This window comes from Neovison vison, chromosome 12 (assembly GCF_020171115.1).
Source record: "Neovison vison isolate M4711 chromosome 12, ASM_NN_V1, whole genome shotgun sequence".
In the NCBI taxonomy this organism is placed as follows: Eukaryota; Metazoa; Chordata; class Mammalia; order Carnivora; family Mustelidae; genus Neogale; species Neogale vison.
In genome coordinates this window covers 89,877,078-89,904,582 of record NC_058102.1, presented here as the reverse complement: position 1 = coordinate 89,904,582, position 27,505 = coordinate 89,877,078, and the positions used below count along the sequence as shown (strand labels likewise).

General features: G+C 39.4%; 1 protein-coding gene across 2 annotated transcripts in view; it reads left to right on the top strand.

The window, feature by feature from the left end:
- The window catches only part of LRIG3 (leucine rich repeats and immunoglobulin like domains 3), a 49,053-nt gene extending 28,251 nt beyond the window's left edge, over positions 1-20,802 (top strand). For both annotated transcript variants that reach the window (XM_044229424.1, XM_044229423.1), the window contains 16 exons: positions 1,407-1,538; positions 2,083-2,226; positions 3,508-3,651; positions 3,968-4,111; positions 4,526-4,669; positions 5,607-5,687; positions 6,633-6,704; positions 9,562-9,633; positions 10,116-10,279; positions 12,278-12,598; positions 13,717-13,998; positions 15,354-15,806; positions 16,594-16,749; positions 18,398-18,541; positions 18,639-18,914; positions 20,141-20,802. In XM_044229424.1, the coding sequence (XP_044085359.1) occupies positions 1,407-1,538; positions 2,083-2,226; positions 3,508-3,651; positions 3,968-4,111; positions 4,526-4,669; positions 5,607-5,687; positions 6,633-6,704; positions 9,562-9,633; positions 10,116-10,279; positions 12,278-12,598; positions 13,717-13,998; positions 15,354-15,806; positions 16,594-16,749; positions 18,398-18,541; positions 18,639-18,914; positions 20,141-20,385 (2,974 nt within the window). In that variant the 3' untranslated portion in view covers positions 20,386-20,802. The remainder of the gene's footprint in view (positions 1-1,406; positions 1,539-2,082; positions 2,227-3,507; positions 3,652-3,967; positions 4,112-4,525; positions 4,670-5,606; positions 5,688-6,632; positions 6,705-9,561; positions 9,634-10,115; positions 10,280-12,277; positions 12,599-13,716; positions 13,999-15,353; positions 15,807-16,593; positions 16,750-18,397; positions 18,542-18,638; positions 18,915-20,140) is intronic.
- Positions 20,803-27,505: the final 6,703 nt, after the last annotated feature.

Sequence of the window (27,505 nt, the reverse complement as noted above, 5' to 3'; positions counted from 1 at the left end):
TGTATAAAAACAGCAGCATGTGACATATCACGTATAGAGTTCTGCCTAGAGCCTCCACATTGTTTGATTGTTCTGTGGATTATAGAGAGACCTTCTTTGTAAGTGGACTCTGTTTTCGTCCTGGCCTTCCTACGTTGACATGTTGTTTTCCCCTGCCAAATGATGCTCTAAAAAGTCCAGGCTCCCTGATCTAATGTGACAAATAAGATGGCTTGCACATCAATTTGATTCCTGTTTTCTAGCAAGATTGTCATTTAATGTTGAGTTTCCCCTTGAAAGCTGTTGTATTGATGACCTTTTAAGAGATTTGACTTGCCCCCTTTTTGTTTTGTTTTTTTTTCATTTGCGGTCTAGTATAGGGCTCACCAAGGGAACTTTCAGTGATGAAATGATCTGTATGTGCACTGACCCACTTGACAGCCACCAAGCACATGTGTGCTGGTGGGTGCTGAAATGGGGCTCCTGTGATTAAGGAACTGAATTTCAACCTTTAATTTAGAGTACTACCTGTGGCTACCATATTGGTCGTCGTGGTCTGGTGTTTAAGACTGTTAATGTCAAACCTTATTAATCTAATTAACTAGAGATTATTTAGACTGGTGTGCTTTTATGTAATACTTTTATAATATTCAAAGCCCTGGAGCGTATCCTCTGGTTTTGAAGACTAAGGCAATACCTTGAAACCTGCTGTTTCTTAAAGAAAAAGTTCTCTAGCATGGCTTAAAAAACAATCCCAATCTGATGAGTATTTTAAATTCATTAGTACCTGTTGTGTGCATAATCTCCAGGAGAAGAATTAGAAATACATTAGGAATCAAGGAAAAGAATAGACAGAGGAGGCACCTGGGTGGCTCAGAGGGTTAAAGCCTCTGCCTTCGGCTTAGGTTGTGATCTCAGGGTCCTGCGATTGAGCCCAGCATCAGGCTCTCTGCTCGGCGGGGAGCCTGCTTCCTCCTCTCTCTCTCTCTGCCTGCTTGTGATCTCTATCTGTCAAATAAATAAATCTTTAAAAAAAAAAAAAGAATAGACAAAGACCACATCAGTTCCTGGAATGCCAACTCAGTGTTAGTCTTTTTATATACCATTTAATAAAATGCTAAGGAAGGACTGGTAACAAAAAAAAATGTAAAAATCAGATAACTTTTAAGTGCTTAGCATTTGGGTAACCATAGCTGTTAAACACACCCAGATTTATATAGGAATGTTTTTCATACATTTGAATATTATGATTTACTATTTAAGGTAAAATTAAAGTGACATAAGAATTGCTGTTTAACTTTTAAAAGTACCGTTTAAAACAATCAGTTTTCCATATTTTGAAGAACAAATGAGGAATATAAATTATTTTACACCTTTCAGATTGTTGTATTACTAACCCTGTCATCTGTGCTATCTTTACATTCCAGAGCTGGAAACAGAATTGTTGAAATATTACCTGAACATCTGAAACAATTTCAATCCCTTGAAACTTTGGACCTGAGCAACAATAATATTTCAGAGCTTAAAACTCCCCTTCCATCCCTACAACTCAAATATCTGTAAGTCAAGTTTTCTTTAACAAAGATATTCACCTATGATGACAATACCATGTCATAATAATAAAAAAATCAACTTTAAAATATAATGAAGTCTGCCTTTGTTTTTAAACTGCTGGTGTATCAGCAGTGTAACTTTTAACTTTCTTCTTGACGTGTAATTTGCTACAAACCCATGGTCTTTATTTTGTTGTTATACATTCCGATTATAAAAAAATTAGACATCCTTTGTTAGAAAAACTATGTGGAGTTAAAAGTGCTTCTTTAGAAAATTAAGCCACTCTTTGTTTCATTAATAAATGACTTTTATAAAAATTGGATAAGTATCTGAAATAAATTTTTATACCCTTCAAATATTCCAGTCATTCCTTCCCTAGCAGTATGTGTGAATCATAGTCCGCGTTGGTCCACAAAGACCTAAAGACTTAATTTTTAAGTGTCCATTGATACAAATGATGGTTAGGTTCTCTGGAGATTACAGGGAATTTATGTGTTTTAACTTTCCAAAGAGCCAGAAGGAGAAGCTCATCTTCAAACTTTTTAACAGGTATCTCAGTAGCAACCGAGTCACTTCAATGGAACCTGGGTATTTTGACAGTCTGGCCAACACACTTCTGGTGTTGAAGCTGAACAGGAACCGGCTCTCAGCTATCCCGCCCAAGATGTTTAAACTGCCCCAGCTACAACACCTGTAAGTAAGATGTTCTCTTAGATGGTGTTTCTTCACCTCCTCTAAGCCCTTGGTGTCTGTTGCCTAAAATCCACAACGTGACCAAAGAGGAGTTTCAAAGCAAGAATGTGGCTCTCTTTCCATTGAGAACTGGAGTGGCTGAATTTCTGAATCAGAAAGAGCCTTCGTTATTTGTGGAGCATAACAAATAGCATGGAGGACAAGGGGCATTAGAGAGGAGTAGGGAATTTGGGTAAATTGGAAGGGGAGGTGAACCATGAGAGACTATGGACTCTGAAAAAGGGGGTGGGAGGTTGGGGTACCAGGTGGTGGGTATTATAGAGGGCACGGCTTGCATGGAGCACTGGGTGTGGTGAAAAAATAATGAATACTGTTTTTCTGAAAATAAATAAATTGGAAAAAAAAAAAAAGAAAGAGCCTTTGCAGCTGCGTAGTGCAAACTCCTGCCTGACAGGGCAGGTTAGATTGTTACTGAAAGAATGAACAGTGTCATCATTGAACAGTGTCCATACAAAGGGATCATTGTGGCCCTGGCGAAATCATGGCAGCTCCCAACAGCTGTGGTTTATGAAAATAATACTGACAACTCCAGGAGGCTCTGATAGCTTAAGTGGCTGCAAAGAGCTGCTCGTTAATAGTGGTGGAATGATCTGTGAACAGGCTCCTACAATATAGTTGTTTTCAACCTTGGCTGCACATTATAGGCACTGGGGAGCTTTTAAAAATCCCAATGTCCAGGCCACACCCTAGACCAATTATATTAGAACCTCTGGGAGTATGATCCAGGCTTTGGTAATTTTTAAAGCTCTCCAGGTGATCCCAGTGCGCAACCAAGGTTGAAAATGACTGCCTTGAAGAGAAAGCATTAAACAGAAAAAAGAATTTTGAAAGAGCGAGTAACCAACTTTTGTAAGCAGAATAAGCTTGGCGGCCCTGCCCCTGAATAGATCTTATGTTTTAACATAATGTTCAGTATACTAACTCTAGATAGTTTAAAAAAACAAATACACTGAGTAGATAAGCATTTTAAAGAAATTAAAGTGTAGTCTAGTTTCATTTTTCCAAAATACTTCATTTTTCCAAAAATACATCACACATTTCAGGAGGAATTTCACTCCCTGCTAATAAATCAGAATTCTTCTCAATAAAAATGTTTAGAAATTTAAAACTTTCTATGTAATTTAACACTTGCTGGTTTAACTGTATTGTGATAATGTCATATTTTATTACTACCCCCAGAATTTTGTCATATAAACTATTTAACTGTTCTGTCCAATGCAGTGAACTGAACCGCAACAAGATTAAAAACGTAGATGGGCTCACATTCCAAGGACTCAGTGCTCTAAAGTCTCTGAAAATGCAAAGAAATGGAGTAACAAAACTTATGGATGGCGCTTTTTGGGGGCTGAGCAACATGGAAATCTTGTAAGTGTGCTTATCACAGTTCCTGCTTTGATAGTACAATCGTTGGAGTGCTCAGTGAATATGCCGTAGCTTTGTTTGAAGTCCTATGTTAAAAATCTCATAATTTACAGTCTTTTAGTTTAATACTCAGTTTTGTTTCAGGTAACATGACTGGGAATTTATAAGCCCATGGTATCTTTTGCTGATGTCTTTATACAACAAAAGCTAAACATCTCGTAACAATGGGAATATGTAATAGGTTGTAATCCTAGGTCTCCTTTGCAGAGACTAGATAATGAGCTTGTGATCCTGCTTTTGATTCTTCTTGTAAATGTAGGCAGCTGGACCATAACAACCTAACAGAGATCACCAAAGGCTGGCTTTACGGCTTGCTGATGCTGCAGGAACTTCATCTCCGCCAAAATGCCATCAGCAGGATCAGCCCTGATGCCTGGGAGTTCTGCCAGAAACTCAGCGAGCTGTGAGTTGCCTTTTATTCTCCTCAGGTCCGAGAGCAGGGATCCTGCTGGAGCATGAGCTTCTTACCACTGATCTGTGAAATTTTCATAACAAAGTTTCCAAGGTGACAGCTTTGTTCACATGCAACCTAGTCATATTTTTGTTGTGATAAGTTGAAGCCAACTGTGCTGTTTGAGTTCGAGGCCACATGGGCTAAATCAGTGATGGTTTGTTTATTTTCAAATAAAGAGCATTTTTTTTAACCAGTAGGATTACAAATAATGTTTACCTAAGTATTATTAAGACGGCAGAGTGTTAAAATAAGGATTATTGGGGTTACATAGATTACCTGTCGTTTGAAAACAAATCATTGTGTTGAACTGGAGAATAAAGGCTACTATTTATTCTTTTTTTTTTTTTTTTTTTTTTTTAACAGGGACCTCACTTTCAATCACTTATCGAGGTTGGATGATTCAAGCTTCCTGGGCTTAAGCTTACTAAATACACTGCACATTGGGAATAACAAAGTCAGCTATATTGCTGATTGTGCCTTCCGGGGGCTTTCCAGTCTAAAGACTTTGTAAGTTACACATTTTACTCTCCGTGCATGAACCTAATTGGTTCCTAAATGTGCCCACTTTTCTCCAAGCAGATTTCCTTTGTTGTGAAGGAAATATGTACAGCTTCAGAAGTAGTGTCTTAATCTTTCCCAGATCAGTTGGATTAAAATCAGTCCATTTCATCCATATGTGTTTCTTAGAGAGATTAAAAAGGACAACGATCAGATTGGTTTGGTGATTACACTTAACCTTCTCAGATCTCCAGGAAGTTGGTAACTGCTCAAAAAGAAATGATTTTAAATCCACTGATTTTTCTAAAATCCACTGATATTTTTATAAATCCACCGATTTTTATAAAAATGCAGATTAGAAATTACCCAGAACAAAAAGATATACAAGGGGAGCAAAGGAAGATGCCTGTTTGGTATACCAGTTATATTCAGGCTTGAACACTGTCCTAAGAGGAAGAAGAGAGAGTTGGATTAATTGACCTTTGAAAAATCTCTGAAATGTTCATTTTATTGTTGTGCAATGGGCTTTTGGTTTTTGCACGGTCAGAAACTTTTGCTCTGTGCACTATTTGAAGCATTACATAATTGGAAGACATGCTGTGTGCTTTGGCTAACTCCTACTTGTGTGGTTGGATCAGTGGTTTTAAAGTTTAATGTATTTTTCAGACTGTTCAGGTCTTTCAGAATTTAGTCATCTTGATAGAGGAATTAATAGGACAGAATCAACTCTCCTGATTTTGAGCAAAAACTTAGTGTTGGGAGAGAGAAAGTGTTTTCTATTGTTTTGAAAAGGGTGGAGATGATATGGGGGATTATGAGGAATTTATGACGAATTATGTGCCACCTGGGTGGTGATCTTGGCTTTCTGAGCATTCCTCTAAGGAGATGCTTGTATCTTTTGTGAAGTACCTGGTACGAGTTTAGTAACATTTCTTCTTATAATTAGGGATCTGAAGAACAATGAAATTTCCTGGACTATTGAAGATATGAACGGTGCTTTCTCTGGGCTTGACCAACTGAGGCGGCTGTGAGTAGGATTTGCTTCATGGTGGCCTCCCTGTCTGACCTACACCCGTTGAACTCCCTGTCTGACCTATACCCGTTGAACTCCCTGTCTGACCTACACTCATTGAAGTCCATTCCACAGGTTAAGATTTGAGAGAGTTTAGAACTAGAGGCTGAACCTGGTTGCTTCCCTTGGCCATCTCCCCAGATGAGTGTTGCTAGCTATACAAGATGGGTATTAATTCGCTTTTCTTTCTTGGTGTGGCGGTTTTATTCAACACTTTGGGGAGATGTGACTTATTTTAACATCTAGACAAGAATTTTAAATTGTTTTGCGCACTTAGAATCTTGGGCTTATCACTGTGTAAAAGGACACTTCCTAATTTCACCATTTTGAAATGAGTGTTCCATTCTGCTCACAGGACTTTTTAAGTGACACGATCCAGTGTCCCCTGATAATACCGCAGTGGGCACTGAGCAATACAGGCAAAAAACAGGCTTCTGTTTGGCCTTACAGTGGCCTTATGTTTTAAGTTTTTAAGTTGAGTTCCATGTAGCCCAAAACGTCCGTGAATGATAAAAGTATCCGTGGGGAAGGAGGGTAAGGAGAAGATCTCCACTATTATCTGCCTCACTAATTATAGTTCTGAAACCATTTACCTGGAAGGAAGTTTCTACCTCTTAAGAAGACTTTGAAAGTCACGGCTTTAATTTAACTGCTGGAGTAACTTATTGAATACCTATATTTGCTGGGCTCTCTTGAATGCTCTGAGATCATGCTGAACTGTATTACTGAAATAGATGGCATGAATACGCTTGTGAAGGTTATATCATTTAATTGAAGAAAATAGAATTATTCACAGTGATTTCTTTTTTCCACAATGATTTTAAAAGAGATTCTTTTCATGAGAATTCCACCCCCAAATGTCTTTAACTATTCCAATGTAATTTTTTTTCCCTCCCTCAGAATCCTCCAGGGAAACCGGATTCGATCTATTACCAAAAAAGCCTTTACCGGTTTGGACGCATTAGAACATCTGTGAGTGACTGGAATTCAGTTACCTAAAGGAATCTAAGATGGTTATCTATTTATGTGTCATGAAAGATAAACTAGAATGTAATTTTGTTGGCATTCTCTCTGTACCATGAAATATATTTTCACATCTGTTTATCTTCTACCTGTTTATCTATGTATCTTTATCTATATGGAAGTATATAGGTATACATTTCCCTTTGCATTTGAGGAACTATACTTATTGGGTTTTCTTTGAGTTGTTTTTCTTAAGTAGTGATATATTTAATTTTCAAAAACCAATGCTTTATTGTGCACTTACTATACATCAGGCATTATGCTGGGTATTTATAGTCTCATTTAATCCTCATAAGAAAATTATTCAGTAGCTCCTGTTACCTTTATTTTTAATTAAAGAAGTGGAGGTTTTGAGTGTCCACTGATTCTGTTGAACAGTTAAGATGGATGACTTGCATTTTAAAGATTAAAAAAGCAAGGGTGCCCTGGTGGTTCAGTGGGTTAAGCCTCTGCCTTCGGCTCAGGTCATGATCCTAGAGTCCTGGGATCGAGTCCCACATTGGGCTCCTTGCTCAGTGGGAAGCCTGCTTCTCTCTCTCCCACTCCCCCTGCTTTTGTTTCCTCTCTCGCTGTGTCTCCTTCTGTCAAATACATAAAATCTTTGCACAAAAAAAAAAAAGATTAAAAAAGCAATTCCCCGTAGTCCTTAGAAGTGACATCAGGAGGATAGTGACATTACTTTGAGACTTGCATTAGTTTGTCATTGCTATTGTTTAATTGTAAAACATACAACCTGTTTTTCTACCTTCTTTCTCTTGTTCTGTCTCTTGTTCTGTTTTTTTTTTTTAATTTTTAATTTTTTATAAACATATAATATATTTTTATCCCCAGGGGTACAGGTCTGTGAATCGCCAGGTTTACACACTTCACAGCACTCACCATAGCACATACCCTCCCCAATGTCCATAACCCCACCCCCCGTTCTCCCCATCCCCCATCCCCCCAGCAACCCTCAGTTTGTTTTGTGAGATTAAGAGTCACTTATGGTTTGTCTCCCTCCCAATCCCATCTTGTTTCATTTATTCTTCTCCTACCCCCTTAACCCCCCATGTTGCATCACCACTTCCTCATATCAGGGAGATCATGTGATAGTTGTCTTTCTCCGCTTGACTTATTTCGCTAAGCATGATACGCTCTAGTTCCATCCACGTTGTAGCAAATGGCAAGATTTCATTTCTTTTGATGGCTGCATAGTATTCCATTGTATATATATACCACATCTCTTGTTCTGTTTTGCTACCAGCCCATCAGCTCAGAATTGCCTGAGGCAGGACTCACACCAGGACTGCCTCTGCTGTCCAAGTCCTTGTGCCGCTAGCTCTTGTCTTCACAGTCTCTGTGCCATCCCCTCTTAGTAACTGCTGGCACACATTTTTGAAATGACATTTAGGGACGCAGGTATTTCCAGCCACTAGGAGGGCAAGCTAGCCACCCTGGATAGGAGTCAAGACCCGCATGAGCACTGAACCAACCCGCTTCTTAACAACTATGGGAATATTTACACTTGTACAGCAAAAGTACAAAGTGGTACAAAATATCTCCACTCTGTGAGGGAATGCTTATAACCAAAAGTTTTAATATCTGTTAAAAGAAGTTCAGAACACATTTGGGCAAAACAAGTTCAGAACACATTTGGGCAAACCCGCATTTGCACTGTGTATTGAGAGAGACGATTTCCCTATGATCTGCCACCATCTTTCTGTCTCCTGACTCACTTATTAGTTTAAGGGAGGTTCGAATTGCTAGCCATGCTGACAGACGCGTTCAGGCTGGAGTAGGATGATTCTGCAAAGCAGAATTTGGAAGGGCGGACCAGTGTTGCTGGACTCCTTGAAACAAATTATTTTCAAAGGGAAACTAGCCAAAGGGTTTGTCATCTGACCCTTTCCATTTCTGGGAAAGTGGAATTAGTGGATCAGTGGAGTATTAACCTCTGCTTCAGTTTTCAAAACCTTCTTGACTCTCCCAGCCTCTTTTTCTGCCCATGTTTGGTACCTTCCCTCTGTCCTGTGTTGCCCCCTCATCTCATTCAAAATCCTTTTTGTATACTCTGACCCCATAAAAGAAAAACAGAATAATAATCATTGTGGAGACTGCTTTAATTCAAACTGCTTGTAAGCACTAGTTAAAAATGTTCTCTGGTTTTATAAATGTCCTGCCCGAAGTGTGTTTTAGCAAGTACATCTTGTCTGAACACCTTGCTGTCTCTATTCGTGAGTTGTGTATGGCAGAATGGGCTACTGACCAAGAGCATAGGTGTTGAAATGGAAAATAATTGAGTTCATATCTTATCTGCCCCTTTCATGCTGAACAAGGTAGCAAAACCATCTTCTTTTGGGTTGCTGGGTTGCTGTAAATGTAAATCCTTTGACCCAGTGCATGTCATAGAAAGTATTATACATGATGGGGTTTTTAAAAAGCGTAACTATGAGAAATTTTACTTGTGTATTTAAAAGTTACTATTGGTTACTAATTTGAATATTGAAAAAGAGTAAAATAGTACAGTAGAACAAACCATATAACTACAAAATATATATATATAGCAGAACAGTGTAGGCCCTCCTGAGTCCAATAACATAGACATGAGGATATAAAGCAAATCTTTTTTACTATAACAGATCTGCCTCTGGTACAAATATTCGTGTTCTTTGATCGAAGCTTCCTAAGGGGTTCTCTGGAGTTGCCTGGTTGGTGCACTTCAGCACATGGAGTAGATTGGCGAATGGGGTTGGGCATGGTGGGCCCAGCTTTTGCCTGAGGCAGGCAATGACCATAATTCGCTCTAATGTATTTGATTTGTTTTCAGAGATCTGAGTGACAACGCAATCATGTCCTTACAAGGCAATGCATTTTCACAAATGAAGAAACTTCAGCAATTGTAAGCTTTCCTTTTCTTTCCAAGAGTTTCAAAGGAAACCTGGTGTCGGGGGCATGTCAGCCTAGATCACGGTTCTATAAAAAGCATCTAGTGCGTTCTTAGCTTGATCTTTATCCCAGAAAGCAAAGGGAGGTGACGATATGTTCCCTTTGTTGAGAAGAGGAGTTTCTTTCTGTTCCTCTTGACGAATTTGCAACTTAAATGTGTGGGACCTAATGTGGTGCCAGGCCTGACCCGGGTAGCAAGCCTTCAGGAGTGAGGTGTTTTCAGTGTATCAGCACTTCTCCCTCAGTAGGCCAGAAACAGCAGCAACATGGTGCCTAATACGTTTCGTACATTTTCAGATGGATGAGAGAATATTTATTGCATGGGATGTGTATTTGGTTTCCACGTTCATTGCTTTGTTAATATTTACTTGAGTTAGTTTACTCATAGAATCTGCATTTCATATAAAACGAATTGAACATAATTACTCTCCTCAGGCATTTAAATACATCAAGCCTTTTGTGCGATTGCCAACTAAAATGGCTCCCACAGTGGGTGGCGGAAAACAACTTTCAGAGCTTTGTAAATGCCAGTTGCGCCCATCCTCAGCTGCTAAAAGGAAGAAGTATTTTTGCTGTTAGCCCAGATGGCTTTGTGTGCGGTGAGTGTGACTGTTGCCTCTGTCTTCATTCTTCTTTTTTTCCTGCCAATGAATGGTCTTGAATAAGCTTATGTCGCCTTGATGAAGCTTTTATTTCTGCTGAGGTAGATGAAAATGGTGTGCTGATGATTTTAATGTTATAGATGACAGAGAATGTCCTTAAATGTCTCTGTTTGGACATTGCGGGGGGTGGGGCTGATGGAACGAGAAGGACGTTGGGTCTTGGGAACACTGATGGGCAGTCGCAGCCCTCCCTTCTTCCTAAATCTCTTGTGTCTGCGTCTGGGAAGTTGGACGTGTGCTGACTGCCCTTCCCACTTCCAGGCTTGTGGAGAGGCTGAACTAACCCATGTCAGTGCTGTGTATTGGGGTACGAAGGGAAAATTATTAGTTCATAATTTACAGGCTGCTGAAAATCTTGCTCCCGGCAGTTAAAGCATTATAAATAATAGGAAGTTTGAATTTATTATCAGTCAGCATAAGGTCCATTGTTCTAGCGTGAAGAATCTCAGTGCTAGAAATCTCAAACCTCAAATCTCACATAGCTAGTCAGCAGATCTGGATCAAAACCCCAGGTTCTCCTCTCCCTGGTGCAGGCTTCTGTCGACTACACTACACTGGTGTTTACTATTCACTGTCATGGAGACCTTTGTAAAAATAAATGCACATATAGAACACAAAATCAAAGTTTGCTTAAATTTTAGTGTATGTGTTAAAATATTACAGAACCTAATTTTATGTTGGCCTTTAAAAATTTATTTGAAACTGCTTTGCCTACGATTGTCTAGTCAAGTACAAGAAAAATATATTTTTTTAGGTTGCAGCATTAAACAGTGCCAGTGGTTTCTGGAAATAAAACATCTGATGTAGCTTTTGGACCTAAATAAGCTTTTGGCATTCATCTAGAAGGGCCTGAGCTGTGCCTTTCCCATGGTGCTTATTTTGCAGTTCTCTAGTCCCAAGATAAGAACTCTATTATTTGGGGACGTGTCTACGGTATCCTTGGATTTTTCTTTCAGTCCCTCAACTGTGAATCTAAACATTGATTAATCAGATGAGAAATTTAGAGTAGCCGTACAGAAGCAGAAAACGTCTTGATGACAGCGTGGTATTGGACATGAGCCGCGCTGGAGCGCCCAGAGTCTTCTCACAGCCCATTCATTCACACGCACGCACACCCCCTCACAAACACGCACACGCGTGCAGGCCACCGGGTGTCCTTTCTCCGGAGCGTGCAGATAATACATTTTGGTAGATCTAAACTGTTTCCTTCTGGGTTTAGACCATCTCCAAGAAACTGCAGCTCAAAAAAGGTAACTTTTCCAAAAAGTAACAGAGAACTAAAAATAACCATTTGGAATGAAAGAGTTGCCCAGCTCTAATTATCATGTAGTTCTGACAGTGAAGCACGGCGGCCAGGCCTGACTGACGGTCCACCCTCCACCCCAGGCTGAAGCCAGGCTCTCACAGGGAGTTTGAGAGGGCAGAATGATTTGTTTCAACTCGATCTAAAGATTACTGCTCTTTAATACGGGTTCTGTTTTTAGTGAATGGGGTGTTAATTGCTGTCTTTGGTGATATTGATTTCTTAATTTTGCTGCGGCTTTTTTGTGGATAACATGGAAAAAAATTGCAGTTCCTACTGGTAGCGTTTAAAGATGATCCATGAGTTAGAATTTTCTTAGCTGATTTCTTCTCATATTTATGTAAAAAAAAAAAGCGTAAGGGACCTAGGATAAACTATATTATGTTCCAGAATAATAGTCTCTCAGTTAATGATTGATAAATAGGTGCTGGCCCCTATTTGAAGTGAACAAATTAGTTTATAAACACCTTCCCAGGCCATCATTTCAACATTGATAGTCCATCTGTGAAACATACACTGAGTGTAAAACCTAAGCCCTCACTTGTTTTGGGTTTCTTGGTATTAAAAACTGAGTAGCATTTGGACTGTCGAGCCTTAAAATCATTCTGTTTCCTCCTCTCCCTCTTGAACAGATGACTTTCCTAAACCCCAGATCACTGTTCAGCCAGAAACACAGTCGGCAATAAAAGGTTCCAATTTGAGTTTTGTCTGCTCGGCCGCCAGCAGCAGTGATTCTCCAATGACGTTTGCTTGGAAAAAAGACAATGAACTACTGCATGATGCCGAAATGGAAAACTATGCACACCTGCGGGCCCAAGGTGGCGAGGTGATGGAGTACACCACCATCCTCCGGCTCCGCAACGTGGAGTTTACCAGTGAAGGGAAGTACCAGTGCGTCATCTCCAATCACTTCGGTTCATCCTACTCGGTCAAAGCCAAGCTTACAGTCAACAGTATGTGATCTAACTTTTCCGTTTGCATTTAAAGACACCTTTTAGATTGGGTTTTTCTCTCTTTCTCTTGCTCCTAACCCTGTCTTCTGTTTGTAGTTCCCCACCTCGCCCTTCCTTTCTCTACCTCTCACTCTGCAAAACTAAGATACTTGGAATCTGCATCAGCGGGGACTGCATTGAGGATCCCACCATGGTGGGTAGCACAGAGCCGAACGACACACAGGTTGTGCTTCTTGGGGAGTTCACAATGTATTTGTCGGCTGTGGGAGGCCGTGAAGCATTACAGCACACCACCTTTAATTCAGAGATCTGGGTTTGATTCCTGCCACTCCTGCATACAGCTATGTAACTCTTATCAAAGTACTTAACCATCCTGTGCCTCCATTTCTACATCTTTCTATTAGGAACAATCGTACATATCTTACAGAGATATGATAATTAGATAAAATAATTGGTGTAAAGGATTAGCCTGGAATACAGTGAATGCTCACCAAATGCAATAAGTATTAGTTGCTGTTAATAAAAATTATAATTGTTTGCTCTGTGTGACCTGAATACATTTTTTATGACAGGAACCTTACCACTGTATTAATTAATCATTTGTACTTTCCATGGTAGAAGATTTTTGAATATGATTCATTAATGCAGTCATTCTACAAATGTTTGCTGAGGACCGACACACAGAACAATTTTGAGTTTAAAGTTGTAGGAGAAAACGCATATCTAAAGTCATAGAATGTTAAAGCCAGAAGGGACTTGAAAAAAAAAGGATGAAGTGAGTCATCAGGGTACAAAGAGATTAATTGATCTGCCCAAGATCTCAAAGATAATTACTGAGGAAACTAAAAAGTAACCAGAAAATAGGAGAAAGACCTTCATTTTGTGTAGGGAATGACCTGCGTCTCGGCCTGACTTGATCATTTCTCTACCTGTGTGTAACCTTGAGGGAATCTCCTTATCTCAACTTCAGATTCCTTCTCTTGTAATCAGAAATAACCCCAGCCTAACCTACAGCAGGGGCATTTGTAAGTATATATTAAAAAAAAAAAAAAAAAAGAATGAAAATGAACCTCTAAAACTCCATAGCACTAATGCCCTCATTCTTTCTCTGATTTCAGTGCTTCCTTCCTTCACCAAGACCCCCATGGACCTCACCATCCGTGCCGGGGCCATGGCACGCTTGGAGTGTGCTGCCCTGGGACATCCAGCCCCACAGATAGCCTGGCAAAAGGATGGGGGCACAGACTTCCCCGCCGCGAGGGAGAGACGCATGCATGTCATGCCCGAGGATGATGTGTTCTTTATCGTGGATGTGAAGACAGAGGACATCGGGGTTTATAGCTGCACAGCTCAGAACAGTGCCGGGAGCATTTCTGCAAACGCCACTCTGACTGTCCTAGGTAAGCGGCTATTGTCAGATTCTGGGATAGAAATTAAAGGTGCCGGCTGACTCAAAGGCCCTACGTGTCAGGAGTTGTGAGGGTGAGAGGTAATCCATAGGACACGGCCCTTCCCTGGAGAGAACAAATGGCTTCTCAGGAATTGTGAAGTCAGGAGTGCATGACGTCTTAGCCCGTGGCCAGTGAGATGACTCTGCTTCCTCTGTTCCGAGGGGAAAAGTAAATGCTCTGTTGCCTCCACTTCCTCTGCTCTCCTCTTCCTATCACACAGGCGCGACTGATAGTCTTCACACTATAAAGCACATATAAAAATATAGAACATGTTAGCCGTTTGGGAAAGATCTACTCTATTTTCTAGACCTACCCTACCATTCTGGAAATCAGAGTTTGTCTTTTATCTTTTGCCTGAACAGGAGCTTTTAAAAAAATGTGAACACGTTCATCATACGTGTTTCTGATGAGTTGAGCAAAACTCAAAGAGTTGAGCAAAGTAACCTGCGAACACCAAGTAATAAAAGTCCTTTCAGAATTTATGCATAGGTTTGGACGTCTAGCACCAGAAAGTTTCCCTTTAAAAATTTAAACATTCTGATTTTTTCCAACCAGCAACATACCCCCGCATGCTTGAAATTACTTTTTTTTTTTTTTTAAAGATTTTATTTATTTATTTGACAGAGAAATCACAAGTAGGCAGAGAGGTAGGTAGAGAGAGAAGGAAGCAGGCTCCCTGCTAAGCTGAGAGCCCGATGTGGGGCTCGATCCCAGGACCCTGAGATCATGACCTGAGCCAAAGGCAGAGGCTTAACCTGCCGAGCCACCCAGGTGCCCCTTGAAATTACTTTTATACATTTGACTAGAATGTTTTGCATTGCCCTTCTTCCACCATTCCCAATCTTGTCAAGGGTGTGAGAGGTTTAAAAAATAGTAAACAGGGGCGCCTGGGTAGCTCAGCAGGTTAAAGCCTCTGCCTTCGGCTCAGGTCATATCCCAGGGTCCTGGGATCGAGCCCCGCATTGGGCTCTCTGCCCAGCAGGGAGCCTGCTTCCTCCTCTCTCTCTGCCTGCTTCTCTGCCTACTTGTGATCTCTGTCTGTCAAATAAATAAATAAAATCTTAAAAAAAAAAAAAAAAACCAGTAAACATTATCCTTAACAAATAATGTAACAAATGACCGGCAAATAATGAAATGAGATTCTGAATGTCGTACCCATGTTTCAGCTCTCACAGAAGCATGTGCATGAATTTGTGGACAAATACAGTGTTAGGTTCCAGTTTTAGTGAATTCAAGTGGTCAGTCTTACGATATGCAAAACCTGATTTCATTTAGGAGATTGAAAACATAACTTGACATTTCAGAAACCCCATCATTTTTACGGCCCTTGTTGGACCGAACCGTCACCAAGGGAGAAACCGCCGTCCTGCAGTGCATCGCTGGAGGCAGCCCTCCTCCCAGACTGAACTGGACCAAGGATGACAGCCCCTTGGTGGTCACCGAAAGGCACTTTTTTGCAGCAGGCAATCAGCTGCTGATCATCGTGGACTCTGATATCAGTGATGCCGGGAAATACACGTGTGAGATGTCTAACACCCTCGGCACGGAGAGAGGCAACGTGCGCCTCAGCGTGATCCCCACTCCCACTTGTGACTCCCCTCAGATGACCGCCTCGTCGTTAGATGATGATGGATGGGCCACCGTGGGTGTCGTGATCATAGCAGTGGTTTGCTGTGTGGTGGGCACGTCGCTCGTGTGGGTGGTCATCATATACCACACAAGGCGGAGGAATGAAGATTGCAGCATTACCAACACAGGTGTGTAAACAGAAGCTTGGCACGGGGTGCTGTAGTCATGTGTGCCTGTGGTCCTGGGGTAATTTTCTTCCAGAATGCATGTCTCACAGCCCGAGGCCATGTCAGAAGGGTGACTCATTTGTTTTAAGCTGCAGGAATATGGTTAGCTAAAAATAACACCCCGGCCCAAAATAAAGCTGATGTTTAAAGATTAATTCTTTTTGTTAAAACCTCATCAGAGTATCCTGTTGGCTATGAGATAGAGTCCAAAGCACAGTGTAGAACAGTCCCACTCCTTCACACAGAGGTGATGGAGAACAGGAGCAGCCCTTCATTTATGAGGTCTACACTCTGCCATAGTTCTTTCTCTCATCACATGTTGCCGTGTGCATATGTGTACAGGCGCCTAGGGAAGATTCTGTTACTAGTGGGAGCAGACTGTGACCTAATATGTGTTAGCTCTTACATTGATGAATATTAGGTTAGAAATATGGGAGAAATCAAGCTTAATCCAAAAGCTTAGCTACTACCCCACAAAAATTCCCAAGGCTTTATCTCTTGAAACATCTGTTTTTTTGACATTTGGGAGGGGCTTCCTATGGAAGGCAAAATAGAAAATTGGCTTGTGCTTCCCAGAGCAGCGAGCCCTAACCTTCCTAACCTGATGACTAGACAGTCAAGGTGGGTCTTCAGGAGTAGATTTATTTGATTTGTACAGAAACCAAAACAGTATAGAGTGTTCATCAGGGAAGGCTATGGGTTATGTATGGTCGGTCTTGGTTAACAGAATGCTGTTGTTGGATTATAGATGAGACCAACTTGCCCGCAGATATCCCTAGTTACTTGTCATCTCAGGGAACCTTAGCCGACAGACAGGATGGGTACATCTCAGAAAGTGGAAGCCACCACCAGTTCGTCACGTCTTCAGGAGGCGGGTTTTTCTTACCACAACACGACGGCAATGGTAAGTGTTTAAAAGGAACACAGGCTGTAGCTTTCTCAAAACAATCTGATGGAAGGCTCAAGTACAGTATTAATTTTCACAAGCAATCAATACATTCATATGTTGAGCTGGCCCAAGCTCACTGGCAAAGCTGAAATTAAATACTATTATGCCATTCTCTTAAATAGCAGAAAAATCTTTGCTTTGGATAATAAGAGAAGACAAGTAGGAGAATTAAAGTTTAATTTCTCCATGCAACGTGATACTTTCTTTACACTATAAATGTTCTTGGGCCCTGAATGTTCTCCTTTCTTAAATGACATTAACTGGTTTCATGTAAGGTCTTAAAAGTCAAATGATTTAAAATTCTGTTAGGGAAATCAAATTCTGACTCTTGCTTTAAGAACTGCATGGTTTTAAGAATAATCATGGAGGCTCCATAACAGACACACATACAGGCTCGGTTCAAGAGCCGCTTCTGTCGCTTACTATGTATCCTTGGGCAGTTACATAGTACTTCCTTATTAGGTTGTTGTGAAACTAAATAAAATGATATGTTGGAAAACTGCACGGTGCTTGGTACATATGAAGGGCTCCAAAAGAGAAAACTATTGACATTCTTTTCAAACATTTTACCATCTTTTCCCACAGGCATTTATTGAATGTGTGCTCTGTGGTGGACTCTGTAGTTGAGAGGGAGGAATATGTGCTCTCAGTCTCATAGTGTAGGCAGTGGTGAAATTAAAATTGCAACAAATAGTCACAAAGTGCTTGGCAAGGCAGTAATAGAGGGTGTAGAGATAGAAGATGTGCACATACAGGTGGGTTTTCTGGTTAGACTCATTTGGTTGTAGCATTGTTTAAATGTAGCAGGGTTTACGGAAAAGACATTTAGGAAAGTTTAAAGCAACAGAACTGGAACATAGGAGTGCTGTGTCGCTTAGATGCTCGGGCTGGGGATTGGTCTGCTCTGAGTGCTCGAGGGGCCACTGGCGTTAGGGATCGTATCTTACACAGTCTCTTCTGAGACCACTCAGTGCCCAGTTCCTGCTCCCCAGGCACATGGCCCATTGCAACATCTCTTGCCTACACTACATCTCTTGTCCTTCAACTGCTGTGGCCACTCCTAACTGGCGTGTCATTTCTGAGTCGTTTGGCTCAGATACTCAGATAATCACAACAGCTTTTATTTATTTATTTATTTATTTCTCTATCTATTTATTTATTTATTTCTTGCCGAGTTTCTCTTTGATCTGGGCATTCAGAGATGATTTGTTGAATGCCACTTCCTGGTCCTGCTCATCTGACCTTCTGGACGGAGGGGGCAGTGCTGATGGCATTGTGTGTTTCAGTGGCTGCTTTGGCTGCCGTGTGCATACACAGATCAGTTTCTCTGGGAAGCCACTGGGGGCCAGTGCCCTGTGAACACGTGCAGTACAATGGTTCGTCACGTCCTGTCTTTGTAAGATGGCACAGATTTCGTCAGTTACTAATCTGTAGGCCTCAGCAAATGTTTTAAAACCCTACTATAAATTTCTCCAGTTTTCCCTCTTACATGCTGTTCAATCCAAACTTTTTATTTACAAATATGGAAAATCCTTGAAGTGGAGAGAATGTTGTAGGGTACTTGAATCACATTCATTCGGTGATTGAAATGTCTGTTTTAAAGGGACGTGTCATATTGACAATAGTAGTGAAGCCGACGTGGAAGTTGCCGTGGATCCATTCCTTTGTCCCTTTTTGGGCTCCTCGGGCCCTGTGTATTTGAAGGGGAATGTGTACAGCTCAGATCCATTTGAAGCCTATCACACAGGTATGCAGTTTTCTTACCTGAGTTCGGTTCTGTTTCCTGGAGAGACTTCCCAGAGGCACTAACTCTGTCTTTCTGTTATTGTCCCCAAATGTAAAAGGTTGTGGCCCTGACCTGAGAACAGCCTTAATAGACCACTGTGAGCCCAGTTACATAAAGAAAAAGGAGTGCTACCCATGTCCTTACCCTTCAGAAGAATCCTGTGAACAGAGTGTCAGTGACATAGGATGGCCTTCCCATGTGAGGAAGTTAATCAGCTCTCCTTACTCTCAAAGTGAAGGACCTGGAATGAAAAGTGTGTGTCTAAACAAGTCCTCTTTGGATTTTAGTCCAAGTCCAGAGCCTGCATCCGTTACTTCAAGTAATTCTTTCATGGGTAAGTTTATTAAATTGTTAGACACCTTGACTCAGGACTCCTATTCCACATGCAAATGTGGGAAAGCAGTGAGTCTCAGATGCCAAACTTGTGAAAATGTGTGTGTTTGTTTGTTTTTTGTTTGTTTTTAATCAGGTAGTCATGACATCCTGTGAGTTAGTATATGTGTTTCTAAAGGCAAAGTCAGACATAGGGGATTTTACTTGATTATGTGTCTAATCCTTAACGAAGCCTTAGACGCTTTCTGGTTAACTCTGTGTGTGGTATCATCTAGAAGACAAGTTTTGGGAGTGACTTAGGAGCTCCATTTGTCACCCATGTGGAAAAAGTGGTTTGGGGCTACAGCAGCTCTTGGGGTGGAGTTGTATGCGCTGCATGATTGTGGTTTGGGATGTCTGGTGGCTCACCCTTTGACCACAGTCAAAGAAAGGGAGGGTGGACCTACCTCATCCCACCTGGCAACAACTGCTTGTCAGCCAAGCTGACTGCTTTGGCAGAGAAGACTACCAGAGCCTTTAAGCATAAGTTGGGGGTGGTAGACAGTGGCTAGCGCCAAGACTTGCTTGTGAATTTTTTTGTCTGTACGTGGGGATAGTAGATGGAAAAACTGAGATCATCGTTTCACTGAATGGAGATATGGGAAAATGAACCACAAATTATCTTGTGTTAAAAAAAAATTTTTTTTAATATTTTACCCAGCTTTTATGAAATTTTATGTTTTGTCACAGTATAATTTTTTTATATTCTTTTTTTTAAAAAAAATGCAAATATGTTTTATGTGACTGTGACAAGAGTTTGAGTATGTTAAGTAACATTCTGCCAGTAAAAAAGAAAGGGCAAGGCACAAGGATTATTTTGAAAGACACTTTCCATATCCAGGCACAGTTTACTTATAAGCAACAATCCAGATCTCCTTCATAGAGAATTGTGGACTGGCAAGAACTTAAGCCAGGTTTTGGAAGAAATTATATTGGGGAACTTCATTGCTCAATGATTACTATTACTGTGAGTGATGAAATGAAATAAAGAGTGGACATATATATTCATTCCCCAGCTCCATTCTGTACGTTCTCCATACCAGGAATGCACATACTCCTGATACCGTAAACGGCTTATAGAACCCACTTATGCGTGCTTACAGGCTAAGATGCTCCTCCATTTGAAATGTGTTTTGAATTAAATGCTAGCCAAAGGACCCATATGCTCAAGGGGTTTCTTCCTTTCAGGAACATTTGGAAAGCCTCTGAAGAGAGCTCATCTGGATGCCTTTTCAAGCTTTGGACAGCCAGTGGATTGTCAGCCAAGAGCCTTTCCCTTGAAAGCTCATTCTTCTCCAGACTTGGACTCTGAGTCAGAGGAATATGGGAAAGAAAGGACAGATTTTCAGCAAGAAAATCACACGTGTACCTATAAACAGACCTTAGAAAACCATAGGACTCCACATTTTCAGTCTTATGACTTGGACACATAGACTGAATGGGAGCAAAGAAGAGCTCAAACATACTACCTCAAGTGGACTTTTATTTAAAAGAGAGAATCCTATGTTTTTTAATGGAGTTATGAATTTTAAAAGGATAAAATGTCTTATTTATACAGATGGACCAAAATTACAAAATGTTATAAAAATTTTATACTGGGAGTAACTTTCATATAAGAATACCTTTTTAAACTATTTTAACTTTGTTTTATGCAAAAAAAAAACCCATATGTAAATTAATGGTATGAATCCATGACTATTTTATGTATTTTTATAATGCCAGATTCCTTTTTATTGAAAGCAAGTACTAAAGCATTTTAAATAATACCTGTCTTGTACCCTTTTTAAATAGAGTTCACTTAATTTTATTTTGCACACTGCATTTAATAAAATGTGTCATTTTGATCCCAAGCCCCATCTATACAATTACAGTTTTTATTGTTTTCAACACATTTTCAGCTTAATAATTTCATATTATCATGTCTCAAGTTGATGGAATTATACTCAGCACATTAAAATATGAGCCAAATAAATGACCATTCTGCCTATCATGCAAAGTTGGGGTAATACAGACTCAAATCAGATTAATGTGTGAAAACACATTATAAATGAAAAAGAGCTGCGAAGACTTGAGGTACATTAATTTATCCCTAACTTTACAAATAAAAAAAAGATTTGTTGATATAGTCTGGTATAATGCAATACAGTCACCATGGCTTAAATCACCGTTCAAGCCATGTTTCTTTAATTATAATAATGCCTTATGTGGTCTAATGCCTTGTGCTTTTCCAAATAGTTTCACATTCACCATCCCTTTAATTAAACAAGAGCGTGGTTTATTGCACATTTCTATAGTTAAAATGGTTATGACAAAGGTGGATTTTCATCTACTGTTCCCCGTGATAATGGGATGTTGATGGAGCTGTTGGCTATTCTTACTGATTTTCTGCTGGATGAGCAGTTCTAATAGAAAAGGCACTTTTAAACTATTCTGGAACATTCTTTAACAATTAAATTATTTTTCTAATTTGGTCATCCTGCTCTACTTGTTAAAAACTAAGTATCAAATCTATTACTTAAACTATTTAAAGTATTTGTTTTAAGCAGTATTTAGATAAAAATGGTGTTACATGACTGGCATATATACATGCACAAAATGAATGTAGTCATTTTTAAAATTAAGTGATGTTTCAATAATTGACATAAACTTAAGTTTGATAATTCAAATGATTTTTTTTTAAAGCAAATTCTTGTTTACATCTGGTTTAAAGACAAATCCTTTTGCCCAAGAGAAATTAAATACATGTGGGAAGAGTTAACATAACACATTAAGCTTTAAAATCTTACCTTAAGAAGGTGTGAATTTATGTCATTGTCAGTTCTTTGAGTTAAAGTGAAAGCAGATATTAGAAAAGCAGGTTCCTCTCAGGGGATATATTGCTGGTGATGTTTTTCTGCTTTGTGAGTGTACAGCTTTGTTGTTTGTAAGCCAGAAACCTGGACCCCAGATTGCAGTTAAGATTTTCCTTCTTTCATTTGGACACCAGAGTCCAGGAAGTTGATCCTTCCCTGGACCACTGCTGACTAAGTGCAGAGAAGTGATTTTGTATGCTTTGATTTTATCATCTTGCCAGATTCTCAAAATCTTATTAATTTGTCTTCATTATTGCCAGATGTGATACAAGCATTGATAGGGTTCTATTCAATGTTTATGAACCCCTTTTAAAGGATTTAATTTTTCCGGACTTAGCCACAAGGGTTTAAATCATTAACACTTGAGATTCAAAAATTAGATTAACTTTACATCAATACCATTTTCCCTTTCACTGTGTGTGCTAAAACCTATGGATAACATGTATTTTATGTTATATGTTTCTATAAACACATAACATATGTTTATGTTATATGTTTTTATGTTACAGGAGGAGCTCAGTTTTTCATGGATATATAATATTGAGATTCCATATTAAAATGCATCTATTAGGTATTAAAGTATCCTAAAATAATACAGACTTCAGAAAAGAGTAGATAAATATCAAATCATTCGGCTTATTTATGAGAAGAGATGCCTAAAATCTCAGTTTAATCTTTCTATGCCTTTTGATAGAGACTAATTCATGTACAACATTTCCTTAAATAGATATTCACCCAACTTTGGCACTGTTTTTTCTTCATTATCAGCACTAATGATAACATCATTAATATGTATAAAGAGTCTGTTTTTTAAGATGTTCATAGATGACTATTCCTTAATTGTGGCAGGCAGCATTTTATAAAATATAATCTCTGGAACATTTACAAACTTATTTTCACAATCTTCTTACAGGAAGAAACCAAAAGGTATTCCTCAAAATAAAGCCATTGGTACTATTTTTTTAAAAACTTAGTACGAAAAAAGAAAGTGATGTGGTATTTGTACACACCTGAGGGGTTTTGGTCCTTTTGATTTAATGTGATAGGAAGTAATTCATAGCCAATATTACAATAGATGTGCTACGGTGGTATTTTTCAAAGAAAATGAGAACCAAATGTTACCGCAGAGTGCCTGTTCTGTGCCTCCCACTCTTGGAATCTTCAGTGGCTGGACTTGTGTAACAGGATAATTTAGAACTCACAATTTTTTAAGACAGCATTCTATTAACACATTGAATAACTCCGTGTCCTGCCAAAAAAAAAACAAAAACAAAAACCATTAGAGTCTTCAAAGAGGGGTACAGTTTCTTAGTGAATTGAATAATTTCAATATTCTAGAAATATCCAGTTACCAGAACTTATCTTTTCCATGAGGCATTTCTTAAACTAATGCATAAAAAGAAAGTCCTGAAAGAATCTCAAGAAGTTTTAGATTTGTCCAAAAACGGCACAGAGGTACTTCAGTTGGGATTTTCTTTTAAGAGAGAAGAGGTTTGGAGTGCCTGGGTGGCTCAATGGGTTGAAGCTTCTGCCTTTGGCTCGGGTCATGATCCCAGGGTCCTGGGATGGAGCCCCACATCAGGCTCTCTGCTCGGCGGGGAGCCTTCTTCCCCCTCTTTCTGCCTGCCTCTCTGCCTGCCTCTCTGCCTACTTGTGATCTCTGTCTGTCAAATAAATAAATAAAATCTTAGAGAGAGAAGAGGTTTTGCCAACATATATTTACTGAGTTATCCCAATATTGGGGGCCATTTTTTTTTTGAGACATCTGAGAGTGATGTGTGTCTTTTAGTAAAGATGCCTGATTTTACTTGAGATATATTAGGATAATAAACATGAAAGTATATTGTAGATTGAAATGTGTACCATTTCTCAAATTCTCACTACTGTAAAATTGCAAGTTAATTTCTTATTCCTACTATATTTAGTTTCAAAGGTCTGAATCCTATACCCTCCCCTATGGTGATTGATATGTATGAACACAGAAATTATAACCAGTATTCACATGTAGCTTTTTATTAGAATTAGATTTTTTTAATTAAAGAATTTTTGAGAATGCCTTTTAAGGAATAAGGCAAAGCAATTCACAACTGTTACAGTTTCACTCCTGGATTGGTATAATTTTCTCATATCCTTATTGGGTTTCATGGTTGACTTTGGCTTTTAACAAGTTTAACTTTTTTTAAATACTGTTTGAACGTAACACCTAAAGCCTTCATGAGATTATTGCCATTGTTTTGGTAGTTACTTTGATGTTTCTGCATATGATTGTGTTTTGATCTATCTCAGAGTTGAGAACTGATAGCATACTATCAGTTGTCAAACATTTCATATATACTCAGTTGTATATTTTGAATAGGTGATGTAGAAACAAGGAAAGTGGTCCTTGTCCTAATTATCAGTGGGACAGGAAGCAAATTCATAAATATTGATAGTACATTGTGTTAAGTGTTATAGCTTAGTAGGGCCCCTGAAACGGACACTAATTTTGTCTCTAATTCTAACTGAACTACCTAGAAGTGTTACATGCACTTCGCTCCGCATGTCCTTGAGCATGTTGATTTCTGGGTTTTTCCATCTGCATCCCAGAACAGTTGCAGTTCTAGTACTCCCTTCCATGTTTATCAGTAATCACCACTCCTATGGATCTGGCACCTGAAAGTCCTCAAGATTGTTTATGCCTCCCTTCTTAGCCCATTGCCACTGCCAGCTTCCGGCCCGTCTCTGTCTCTCTCATCAGTGTCTTCTTGCCCTTTGTCTCTGTCTTACCCAATTCATTGTTTCACAGAATTATTTTTCTAAAGTAGATCTGGATTTGTTACTTTCCTGTTTAAAAACCATTGATGGCTACACTTTAAATCCCAGTTATGGTATATAAGACCTTTCACTCATTGATCCAGCCCACCCTTCAAGCTATACCCCATATGTAACCCCCACCTGTCAGCTTTTCACAGTACAGTATGGTACCCCTGACCAACCCCTGTGCACCTTTGTGGCTTTATGTTGACCTATGTGCAGCTCAAAGTTGAAATTTGACAACAGTACACTTGGTCCTTATGCATATTGTCTCAGTTTTGTTTCAGAAACCTTTGAGTATCTGTGATAGGTCCTATCTTAGATGTCTGGGCTATTAACATACAAATATGAAAATAAATATTCTTCCCCAAAGAAACTCCTAGACGCACGACAAAATTATTCTGAGGTGTTTTTTTTTTTCCTTTGTTAGAATACAGAACCCCTTTCAAAAGCAAACCTTTCCTTTTTGCCCCACACATAGCAATGTTTTCCTATAGAACTTTATATGAATTGTCATGAGAAAATCAGAGGAAAGCTGTTACTTACAAAGCCAGCTGTGATGTCACAGTATGAGAAATACTAAGAACAGTTAACCTGTATGTCAATAGGACATCTAGAAAGAAAGAAAGGAGGTCAAAAGATCTGTATTTTTTTTTTTCAAACAATCACCAGATGATGTGGTCTAACAGTAGGTGGGAATATCAATTCCTGTTCAGTTTACTAAAAGTAAACAGATGGCCAGGTGTGTCACAGATTTTTTTTTTTTTGGTTGGTTGGAACTGCACATATGGCTGCCCAGCTACTGTATATTTCTCAGTTCCTTGCGTTTAGGTGTGTCTGTAGCCATATGACATCTTTCCCCAGTGGAATGTGAGCAGAGGTGTAAAGCACTGTGTTCAAGCCTAGTCAACAAAACCTTTACACACACCCTTCCATGTCCTTTTCTTGCAGCTATCTGATTGGAAAGCCATAGCCCAAGAACTACTCTTTCTTGACCTCACTTGTAGAAGAGACTGGGTTTCTCAATGGCTATATGGAGTATGGTCTCCCCACTAACCCAGAGAATTTGCTTTGAAGCCTAACTTCATGTAAGTGAGGAAAAAGTTTATTGCACTTGGAAAATTGTATTTCGAATTTACTTACAATAGCTTGCCTCCCCCAACTTGAAATAGTAATTTTAATATGAAGAACTGCCTAAGATTCTTATTGATATTGTTCTTCATTAATTTATAAAGCTCCCTTTTAAAAATGAACAGTGTGGCCTCAGTGAGCAGCCTTAACACAGATGCCAGGACCTGGGTCCCACTGTTGTGGCAGGTCACTAAGCCTTTGACCCCACTAGAATTTACTGAATATTGCAATAGTATATCCTGTAGCTGTTATAATGTCCTATTTCCATCTCAACTGTCGATGCAGTTTTAAAGAAAGCTTACTGAGTATACTTGGTCATCCAGATTTTTGCAACTGTGTTTCAGGGTCTCTTAGCTCCTAAAAATATGTAAGTTCCAGCAATGTGTTAGGCTCTGGGGATATCAAAAATGAATGAGGCATGGCCTGGATCACCGAAGAATTCTTGTCCTGAGGAAGTCAGACCCTGATAAAATGATTTTTTAATGATAAAGTTCACAATAAAAGTAGATATCAATATAATCAATTAGTGTATGTGATTTGCCTTTAAAACGCAACTGGTTATTATCTGATCACTACCAGAAAAAAAAGGGCTGTTGCGCACATAGCTTACTCTTTTGGGTGGCCTTATAGTCTACATATCATATTACATGGAAGCCAATATCCAAAAAGCTCTTTGTCTGTAATAATAACAGCTACATAGGAAAAGAAAAGCCATTAAACCTATGCAAAATCTCGTTTTTTTTTTTTTTAAAGATTTTATTTATTTATTTGACAGAGAGAAATCACAAGTAGATGGAGAGGCAGGCAGAGAGAGAGAGAAGGAAGCAGGCTCCCCGCTGAGCAGAGAGCCCGATGTGGGACTCGATCCCAGGACCCTGAGATCATGACCTGAGCCGAAGGCAGCGGCTTAACCCACTGAGCCACCCAGGCGCCCCAAAATCTTGTTTTGATTAAAATAATTTAATCAGTAATGTTTAAATTTTATAGCTATGCATTCATAACTTTTAAAACTTTACTGTTGACTTTTTTTTTAAATCTGAAAACTGTTACTAGCTTTCCCATTTTTTTTTTCCTCATTGAAACACTGATTATTGAAACAATCATTTTCAGACGTCAGACATTGGGAATCACAAAGGCAATGATCCCTAAGAAAATAAAAATTAATGAGGTGAAGCCTATAATAATTTCCTGTGGCCCAGGAAAAGGGAGCTGAATGGAACTCAGCCATCTATCTGAGTCAAGAAGACAGAGCTGGGAGTCTAGGATACTACATAAGAGAGGATGACACAGAGAATTCCAGACATCTGCAGAGGGTCCCCTTTGAGTCTTCAGTTAAATACCCACTAGCACATTCATGTGAAGCAAATACCCAAGGCCTGGAAAAGAAGCATCCAAAAGGATTAGAAGGAAACGTTCCTGAAGTTCCCACAGGGCCAGTAGTTTTCCTACTAACCAGAGTGGAAAACCTTATAATTCATGGGCATCAGGTGGGGTATTCAGGACCCTGCCTCAGTAATGGGGCAAAATTATCCCTAAAGACTGTTCTGGTCCCACCTAAAAGAATCAAGGCTCAAAAAGATCAAGCTACTTCCAAATAACTTACCGGTCTTTGAAACCAAAACTCAAGAATATTTACAGAAATACCAAAATATTCAGCACTCAACAACTTCAAATCCATAATATTTGATATAGAATAAAAAAATTACCAGGTGTGTAAAGAAGCAGAAGAACATACAACTTGTAATAAGGGTTGGTGGTGGGGACTCCATGGCTAAAA